Source organism: Sinocyclocheilus grahami, unplaced genomic scaffold (assembly GCF_001515645.1).
Source record: "Sinocyclocheilus grahami isolate Dianchi unplaced genomic scaffold, SAMN03320097.WGS_v1.1 scaffold872.1, whole genome shotgun sequence".
Lineage (NCBI taxonomy): Eukaryota > Metazoa > Chordata > Actinopteri > Cypriniformes > Cyprinidae > Sinocyclocheilus > Sinocyclocheilus grahami.
This window is the reverse complement of record NW_015506051.1, coordinates 306,398-317,064: the sequence shown is the minus strand read 5'-3', so window position 1 is coordinate 317,064 and position 10,667 is coordinate 306,398. Positions and strand designations below refer to the sequence as shown.

Here is a 10,667-nt window from a genome sequence, read left to right as displayed (position 1 = left end):
GGGTAATATTTGTTCTTTTCGAGAAAGTAGCCTTCTGCAGTCCTCGTAGTAACAGCGTTGAGATTCGACACTCAGAGGCTGTGTTTCAAATCACACCCTACACCCTCATTCACTATTCCCTGCATGAGTTTACTAATACAGTCCTCCTGACAGAGAGAATGAACACTGATGAGTGAATTCAGACACTGATGAACAGCTGCTGTTAACGAGCAGAATCACTGAAGAAACGAGAAACACAAGAACTGACTTCAGCCACAGACTTAGGTGAAATCAACTGAAATAAGACAGCAGCACACGATCAAACAACTCCACACACAGCATTACAGTTTGACTTTATTTCTGTCATATAGCTACAAAAATGATTTGAGAATAAACAGAGGTTTAGATGTTTTATTGAACACGTTTCGTTTGACCTCACCATCGAGGCGATCAGTGTTTGCTTTAGTTGTGCTCTTGACCCGTCACTTTTTAATGTTAGCTTTTCTGGTTGTTGTAACTGTGTTTGTAAAGCACATCTGTTATAACAATAAAATCATAGAAAAATTATGCTTAAATGGCTCTGATTAATTATTGATGATGGTGGTGCTATAATCATTTCATGGCTTGGTTCACTGATCTTATTCAGTGGCTGATTTGTAAAACTATAGTGTGGGTTTTCACTTGGGTCATGTTATTTAAGCTCGCTATATGAATCTGCAAGCTGAGATTATGATAGACAATTATGATGGATTTTGAAAACTTATGTTCAAGGCTTTAAATCTACGACATCGCTTAGACAGACAGAGACATCAAGAATCAGCGTATGAATCCCAACAATGGTGACAATCAAAAGCTTCATGCTGCAATGCATGCTGGGTACCAGCACAGCACAAAACTCATCCATGACTCCCAGCATGCATTGCGGCATGAATAAATTATGCCGCTGAATTGTCCACTAATTTTCTTTCATTCTTACTAGGTGCATTTATTTTTGCTTTTGTTTTTGTGTTGAGTTTTAGTAGCGTGTTTTATGATTTTCAGAGTCGATCTGTTTATACATTTTTTGGATTGTCACCGTAGTTGAGATTCATACGCTGATTCTTCATGTGTGTGTTTCATAGCATATTAGAGCTTTTTTTTATTTTTGGAGTGATGTTTGTGATCTTTCATAATAGCCTGCTTATTCTTTTGTTCTAATATGTTACCGCAACATCGCTTTGGTACAAAAAGAGACTCTGGGCAAAATCAGTGAACCTGTTTTTTTAAAGACGGCAATATTATTTGCGAATCATAATCATCAGCATTACATATTGTGTTTTGGCCCTTTTTTACCACAACAAATGTGCTGAAAAACACAACGGTTAAAGCAGCCAAATATAAACAATGTTAAAAAGTTAAGGTTCAAGATCCCAACTAAAGCAAACACTGATCTCCATCATGATAGTGTCCCAAAACAACATCTAAACCTCTGTTAATTTTCAATAAGCACTTCTGTACACATCTGAGAGAAATAGCAGCAGTCTGGTTAGTAATGTGAAGCTGGTGATGCTGTTTTAGGAGTTGTTCAATCAGATCTTGAGAGATTTAATGTCTTTTATTTCAGTTGATATCATCTAAGGCTGTGGCTGAAGTCAGTTGTGTTTCTCTTTTCTTCAGTGATTCTGCTCGTTAACAGCAGCTGTTCATCTCTAACGCTCAATCAGCACTTCATTAATCACAGAATGATCTCATTAAGTTCAGCACCGCTTCACTCTGTAGTGTGGACACATTATAAGTGTTCATTTCAAACTGAGGATTTTGTTGTGGGGTTTAAAGGGTTAAAGCAGAACATGATTTGGCTGATTTAGGGATGTGTGGCTGACAGGTCATGCTCAGGGTCAAGGGTCAAGGTTAGGGTCAGGTCATTGGTCAACATGTTTCACTAGTTATGCCATTTTGGCACTGGCAGGTAAAGACACAAACAGCCTTCGTTAGTGCTGATTATTAATGCAGTGACCTGATTAGGCAGTATTAGTTTAAATGAATGTGGATTGTCAAAACATAAGAACAGGAAACATGCTTCCTACTAATATAACAACATGTTTCTTCCTGAAAGACATTCGCATGAAGCGAACTGAGAGCTTTATCATTGCGATGCTGTAGTTGATGGTTTCCCTCATTGGTGACAGCAGGGGTGCGCGCGCTCAGACCCGCTTCACTGCTCTCTATTCTGACCAGCGACACGGACAATATCCCGGAAACATTATATTCCACTGATTTCTGTTCTTTTTCTCGGCTTAGCATGTTCCAGTCGGTGTGTTGTTTAGTGTGGAGCGCGTTGCGGTGACTGAAGCGCCCCTCCTGTGAGAGATGATGGTTCACGCCCGCGCTGCAGGTTTTTATCTTCATCTCATCACGCGACCGCAGCGGCTCACCGGAGAGTCTGCCGTGCTTCTCACCGAGTCGCGCTGTGATGCGCCTGTAGCGGCGGCTCTCGTCTGCTCCGGTGATGAAGGCTGACGGAGGACACAGAGCGCGAGCATCGAGGACGGCGGCGTTTGTGTCGTGTTTCAGACGCGATGTGATCTGCATCAGCTCGACGATGCTTTCGTGGACTGTCATCTGTGAAAACACCCGCACCGTCTCATCTATGGTGACTACGCTACGTTTATGTGGTCTTTGATCTCACCTTAAATATATTAAAATATTATAGTATCATTTTATGTTCAGACTTCTTGGATTTAACCACATGAGGACAGAAGGACCGTTACTGGTTGGAATACAAATCCTTTTCTTTTTTTATTTTTGAACCAAAGGTCAGCTGCGTGTGTCAGGGGTTCAGGATCCAGTGAGTAAATGAAGGAGGTGTGTCGCATCTGCGCGCGCGAGCTGTGCGGAAACCAGCGGCGATGGATCTTTCATCCGGCCGCCAAACTCGACCTGCAGGCGCTGCTGTCTCACGCGCTGCGCCGCGGTCTGCAGCGGGACGGACGCGGCGAGTTCATCTGCAGCAAGTGCTGCTTCATGCTGGACCGCATGTTCCGCTTCGACACGGTGATCGCGCGCGTGCAGGCGCTGTCCCTCGAGCGGCTGCGCAGACTCCTGCAGGAGAAAGAGCGTCTGCGCCAGTGCATCACTGCGCTTTATAACAAAAACAATGGGCAGGAGACATGGGGGGCGACGGAGGCCTCGTGTGCGGTGGACGTGTCCGAGTACTTCACCCTGCTGCAGGAGGACCTGATGTACTGCATGTACGAGTCCTGGGCGGAAGACGCGGAGCAGGTGTTGGAGTGTTGCCACGCGTCGGAGGTTTCCTCGTGTTGGCATCGCTCGCGCAGGTGCAGGGTCTGCAGGGCATTGCGTGTGCCCGACTCTGACTACGAGGCCGTGTGTAAGGTGCCCAGGAAGCTGGCGAGGAGCCTTTCCTGCGGCCCGTCCACACGTTACTCGGCCAGCGGCATCGGAAGCATGTGCGAGGAGGAACAGACTTCAGACACACTGGTGCCCGAGACGCAGCGCACGGCATCACGCTCGTCAGACGGTGGGCGCACGCTCCGAGACCGCAGGAGCTCCGGCGGATCACTGGAGTCACTGGATAAAAGCCGCGGTGCTTCACCCGTCAAAGTTCCCCAGCGTGACGACCGAAGCTGCGACGATGCATCTGATGCTCCTCCAGCAAGACTCGCTCTGGATCTGTCGCTGCTTCAGGACTGTGTGTACAGACCCGTCCAGAGTCCACAGGGAAGCAAACTGCCTGTTCTGATGAATCCTGGGTGTTTTAATGGAGGAGCTAAACTGGACAGTCCAGACCAGGAGAACCTGTTTGACGGAGCAAACCACATGCTGGTGGAGCCAGAGCCGCCCAGAGTCCAGCTGGATCCGGATCCGGAGCTGGCCCGTCTGGAGGAGCTGTGTCAGCAGGTGCAGGATGAGTACCTGCCCTTCCGTCTCCGGAGAGGCCCACAGGTGAAGCGCCACTAATAGGACAGTCAGATCCCTATTCACTAGTCAGAGCAGGGACGGATTATGACTTCAAAAGGCCCCGGGGCCAGTTACCTCCAAGGGCCCCCCTCCCACCATTTTCCCATTCTTTCCCTTAGCAGCGCATTCACAGTACAACTGGAAATAGGGCTGTGACGGTCGCAATGAGAACCGCGACACTGCCACCGGCAGTAGTGCAGCACCACGTGACATCACACACTCGAACAAGCAAAAAATACAGTTTCCGCTACATTCATTCTGTCGTGGCGGTGTTTAGTGTCCCCGCCAGCAGCAGCAGCGAGCGAAATTGTTCAAGTGCACACAATAGGCTAAAGCTTGCCGCAAAGCCCCAACAAAAGTGATTACCATGAATGTATAGGGGGGAAATAGTAAGGAGATATTTTAATTAATTGTTAATAAACTAGTGTTTTCTGAGTCACAAAGATGAAGTTGGCGATCCTGACACGGCATTTCTTCATTGGACACGCCTTTAGAGAGAAATACATCTTTATGGATTAGCCTACATAAAGAAAGAGTTTTTGTTTTCAATTTGAACTATTTTGTTTTAAAGTAATAAGTAAAGTAATCATTTAAAGCTTTCTATAGATATATCATGTCTTTGAGGCAAGTATTCGCTGAGTTTCGGTTAATTTTTGTGAAGCGCTCCTGACGTCAGTAAGCGCATCCTGTTTGTTTTCCTTATTTTACAAAAGCACAAGGTTTTGTTGATAGTGTGAGTGCACACAAATAGAAGTAGACCCTTTACCGTTCCGGATGTTATATTACTCTCTCTTACCTTTATGAGCACAATTGACGGCGTATTGCAAGTGATCGCGCTGTCGCTTCCATGTGCTGCAAAGCGCGCTTTATTTTCCACTCTTCACACAAACAATTGGATATACGCCTAATAGCGCACATTTATCTAGATTAAACATTTACACTAACATTGTGATATGCTTGAAGATTTTATTTTAGGTCGTGATGATTTGAGAAGGTTAAATTGATCAAACATAAGATCACTGTCCCGCTGGCCGCTTGAAAAAAAACAAAACTTGAATTTAACAAACAAAAAATGTTCCAAACATATTCCTAAATTAACTTTATAAAGAAATATAACCACTTTTAATGGCTGCATCAGCAGCTGTGTAATGGGGAAGAGAGAGCGAGAAAAGACACGGGTTCCAGTCGGACTCGGGCTAGTAATTCTGAGAAGCTGTCGGGCAAAGGCCCAGCTAGGTTGTTACGATTTTTGCAACAAATGTTTGTTTAATATTTAATATTCTTATTCTTATTTAACTATTATTTATTTGTTACTTATTTTAGAGTTTTGTAGGCTGCGTGTTCACTGACGGAAATAAAAACGCACGTTTGTTAATAGATGTTTGAGCCTCATTTCAAATCTGATTGGACCATTAAAAAAAGGATATCTGTAATTTCAAATATACACACTACTTAAATGACTATGCTTTTATCTTTGAAGGAGGGTCTTTTATAGACATTCAACAAACTGTATTAAAGTGTATAAGTTTTGAAAGTTACATTTTAAAATCGTAACCATGCTAAAACTCTATTGCTCTCTCTCTCTGTGCCATTTTCTTTCTTTCTTTCTTTCTTTCAGGCATGCATGATTATATTAGGTGGCCTTAACTACTGTACTTACATAAAAAAATAAGTACATTGTACTTATTGTGGTCATATTGTATTGCAAAACATGTTTGCTGCTATTGAGGTGGGATACGGGTGAGGTTAGGGACAGGTTTGGTGGTATGGGTAGGTTTAAGGGTGGGTTAAAGTGTAAGGGATGGGTCAACTGTGTAATTATAAATGTAATTACAGAAATTAATAACAGAAGTAACTACATATAGGTATTTTTAAAAATATAAGTACAATGTAAAAACATGTAGGCTATGTACACTATAAGTGCATTGTATCAAATGATTAATTTAAATGTAAGTACATAGTAGTTAAGGCCACTTAATATAAAGTGGGGCCGAACCTTTTTTGTCTAAATGGTTCCATAAAGAAGATTTAACATCTGAAGAACCTTTCTGTTTCACAAACGCTTCTTTGTGGTGAAAGAAGGTTCTTCAGATTATAAAAAGGTAAGAAAGAGATGGTTCTTTAAAGAACCTTTGACTGAATGCTTCTTTGTGGAACCAGAATGGTTTCTTCTATGGCATCGCTGTGAAGATCCTTTTAAGCACCTTTATTTTTAAGAGCGTATATCTGTGCAATGGAGTCTTCTTCTCTCACCAAAAACAAATCCCCTGTGTGTTCAAAAATACTTGGCAATAAATCTCTTTCGCATCCTGCTAAATGGTACTTTTTCTGATAGCCTTCACACAAAAGAAGGAAGATCAAATATTGGTTCAAATAAATATGATTTGAAACAGGATGGAACAATGGTTCTATAAGAGGACTGCACTTTGCAGGGATTCATATATTCACAGGGCCCTATAGTAACAGGAGTGCCAGGGAGCCCTCCCACTAGATGAAGATCCTTGTCTAAGAGGACTTAGGTCATATGGGACCCATATATTAAACATAAATAAACATTTGTTTTCATTGTTGGGTTTCCTGTACCAAACTGGATGGCACAATCTTGAAGCCCAGGGCCCCCCCGGGCTCCTGGCAGTCAAGGGCCCCTGGGCACTGGCCCCATTGGCCCGGTCAGTAATCTATCCCTGGGTCAGAGAAATGGATGCGTTCAGATGATACTCCACCTGCGTCGTGTGTTTAGTACATGTAGCCGTTTACAAACACGAATGTCCCGTTCTCTTTTTGTCATGTTGCTCATTTTGCATATTTTGTCTGTGAGGTTCATGGTAATTTTAATACATTTTAACATTTCTGGTGTTGCTTTTGTATGATATACAGTTGTGGCATTGAATCGCTGAAGTAAAAAATAGTTTGAAAGCATCAAGCTGAAATATCGTCTGCAGATTGTGTTTGAGGGCATTCGGTTAATATTCTGTAATTTGGTTTCAGCACATGATCTGCTTTTAAACAAAACCTGAACATGAACCAACACAAACCTCTCGATTCATTTTAGACCCTCAAATCTCAGACTGTTCCAGCTGGATATCAGCACTGTAAGAGCTGATGAATGAAGTCAGTGTTAGAGCCGTACCATCATCTGATCAGTGATGTTTTGTCTTCTCACGTCTCTGTTATACTCTGTAGTTCTCACTGAAATCTCCTCTGTTAACCCCATGATCACATTTATCTAGGTTAAACATTTACACTAACATTGTGATATGCTTGAAGATTTTATTTTAGGTCGTGATGATTTGAGAAGGTTAAATTGATCAAACATAAGATCACTGTCCCGCTGGCCGCTTGAAAAAAAACAAAACTTGAATTTAACAAACAAAAAATGTTCCAAACATATTCCTAAATTAACTTTATAAAGAAATATAACCACTTTTAATGGCTGCATCAGCAGCTGTGTAATGGGGAAGAGAGAGCGAGAAAAGACACGGGTTCCAGTCGGACTCGGGCTAGTAATTCTGAGAAGCTGTCGGGCAAAGGCCCAGCTAGGTTGTTACGATTTTTGCAACAAATGTTTGTTTAATATTTAATATTCTTATTCTTATTTAACTATTATTTATTTGTTACTTATTTTAGAGTTTTGTAGGCTGCGTGTTCACTGACGGAAATAAAAACGCACGTTTGTTAATAGATGTTTGAGCCTCATTTCAAATCTGATTGGACCATTAAAAAAAGGATATCTGTAATTTCAAATATACACACTACTTAAATGACTATGCTTTTATCTTTGAAGGAGGGTCTTTTATAGACATTCAACAAACTGTATTAAAGTGTATAAGTTTTGAAAGTTACATTTTAAAATCTTAACCATGCTAAAACTCTATTGCTCTCTCTCTCTGTGCCATTTTCTTTCTTTCTTTCTTTCTTTCAGGCATGCATGATTATATTAGGTGGCCTTAACTACTGTACTTACATAAAAAAATAAGTACATTGTACTTATTGTGGTCATATTGTATTGCAAAACATGTTTGCTGCTATTGAGGTGGGATACGGGTGAGGTTAGGGACAGGTTTGGTGGTATGGGTAGGTTTAAGGGTGGGTTAAAGTGTAAGGGATGGGTCAACTGTGTAATTATAAATGTAATTACAGAAATTAATAACAGAAGTAACTACATATAGGTATTTTTAAAAATATAAGTACAATGTAAAAACATGTAGGCTATGTACACTATAAGTGCATTGTATCAAATGATTAATTTAAATGTAAGTACATAGTAGTTAAGGCCACTTAATATAAAGTGGGGCCGAACCTTTTTTGTCTAAATGGTTCCATAAAGAAGATTTAACATCTGAAGAACCTTTCTGTTTCACAAACGCTTCTTTGTGGTGAAAGAAGGTTCTTCAGATTATAAAAAGGTAAGAAAGAGATGTTCTTTAAAGAACCTTTGACTGAATGCTTCTTTGTGGAACCAGAATGGTTTCTTCTATGGCATCGCTGTGAAGATCCTTTTAAGCACCTTTATTTTTAAGAGCGTATATCTGTGCAATGGAGTCTTCTTCTCTCACCAAAAACAAATCCCCTGTGTGTTCAAAAATACTTGGCAATAAATCTCTTTCGCATCCTGCTAAATGGTACTTTTTCTGATAGCCTTCACACAAAAGAAGGAAGATCAAATATTGGTTCAAATAAATATGATTTGAAACAGGATGGAACAATGGTTCTATAAGAGGACTGCACTTTGCAGGGATTCATATATTCACAGGGCCCTATAGTAACAGGAGTGCCAGGGAGCCCTCCCACTAGATGAAGATCCTTGTCTAAGAGGACTTAGGTCATATGGGACCCATATATTAAACATAAATAAACATTTGTTTTCATTGTTGGGTTTCCTGTACCAAACTGGATGGCACAATCTTGAAGCCCAGGGCCCCCCCGGGCTCCTGGCAGTCAAGGGCCCCTGGGCACTGGCCCCATTGGCCCGGTCAGTAATCTATCCCTGGGTCAGAGAAATGGATGCGTTCAGATGATACTCCACCTGCGTCGTGTGTTTAGTACATGTAGCCGTTTACAAACACGAATGTCCCGTTCTCTTTTTGTCATGTTGCTCATTTTGCATATTTTGTCTGTGAGGTTCATGGTAATTTTAATACATTTTAACATTTCTGGTGTTGCTTTTGTATGATATACAGTTGTGGCATTGAATCGCTGAAGTAAAAAATAGTTTGAAAGCATCAAGCTGAAATATCGTCTGCAGATTGTGTTTGAGGGCATTCGGTTAATATTCTGTAATTTGGTTTCAGCACATGATCTGCTTTTAAACAAAACCTGAACATGAACCAACACAAACCTCTCGATTCATTTTAGACCCTCAAATCTCAGACTGTTCCAGCTGGATATCAGCACTGTAAGAGCTGATGAATGAAGTCAGTGTTAGAGCCGTACCATCATCTGATCAGTGATGTTTTGTCTTCTCACGTCTCTGTTATACTCTGTAGTTCTCACTGAAATCTCCTCTGTTAACCCAATGATAGCCATTTCAGTTAAATAGGTTAACATGGAGAACATGGCACCACCATTGGCCTAGTTCTCTCACAAAACCCCCAAGGCAACACACACACACACTCACAAGCTCATACACACACGGACTCTCTCTCTCGGTCTCTCTCTCACTCGCTCACTCACACACACACACACACACACACACACACACTCACAGGCTCATACACACACGGACTCTCTCTCTCTCTGTCTCTCACTCACTCACTCTCACACACACACACACACACCCACACACAGACTCTCTCTGTCTGTCTCTCACAAACACACACACTCTCACAGGCTCACACACACACACGTACACTCTCACACTCACAGACTCTCTCTCTCTGTCTCTCTCACACACACACACACACTCTCTCACACGCGCGCACACACACACACATTCACACACACTCTCACACACATACAACAGCGACATCTGACCTCAATGTACCTCAGTTAAAGCACCTCAGATGCTTCAGAACAAACGCAGTGAGATGAAATGCAGTCCAGCAGCATTTAAACCTGATTAGGATCATTTACTGACAGGTTTTCTCTAACATGGATTTCAACACACATTTGATTAAATTCATTGATCAGAATTGGTGTTATTTATTCAGTGTCTGTGTCAATTGGCTGAGATTAGAAGCAAATAAAATCAGGGCTTATTTTTCCTAATGCTTTATACAATAAATATGACAGGTTTCAATAGTATGATATTCATTTCTCCTGTTGTACATTAAAATGGTTTGATGTTTGGTTTGATGTTTATTGTCTTTTAGAGTCTGATAGAAGAGCAGCATTCACATCAGTACGAACGCACCGCTGGACAGTGTGTGAATGAACTGCAGCAAGCGCAGCTTCAGCTCGAGTCTCTGCAGAACCAGATCCACGAGAGCGAGACCAGCAACAAGGTGCATTACCCACAATTCCCCACAACCCACAAACTCTCATCACGTAACCTTAGTATAACTTATAATTAGAGCTTAATGGCCTGCATAATCTTTGTGTAATATTAAAATTAGTTTGATGATCTGAATCTTAAGTTTGACAAATATGCAAAAATTTAAAAAACAGGAAGGGGGCAAACACTTTTGCACACCAATGTATATATTAGTGTTGTCAATCAATAAAAAAAAAAAATCTATCCTTCTCTTTTTTTTGTAATTAATCACGATTAATCACATAATATATGTAAT

The 10,667-nt window shown here is 41.4% G+C and overlaps 1 protein-coding gene across 10 annotated transcripts in view; it reads left to right on the top strand.

Moving 5' to 3' along the window:
- LOC107563397 (myomegalin-like) overlaps positions 1 to 10,667 on the top strand; it is a 70,035-nt gene that overhangs the window by 21,326 nt on the left and 38,042 nt on the right. For 4 of the 10 annotated variants that reach the window (XM_016248257.1, XM_016248258.1, XM_016248263.1 and 1 more), the window contains exons 1-2: positions 1,692 to 3,924; positions 10,251 to 10,382. In XM_016248257.1, the coding sequence (XP_016103743.1) occupies positions 2,815 to 3,924; positions 10,251 to 10,382 (1,242 nt within the window). In that variant the 5' untranslated portion in view covers positions 1,692 to 2,814. Of the gene's footprint in view, positions 1 to 1,690; positions 3,925 to 10,250; positions 10,383 to 10,667 lie in introns of those variants that run through there. The other 6 variants (XM_016248261.1, XM_016248264.1, XM_016248262.1 and 3 more) reach the window with 3 other exon arrangements.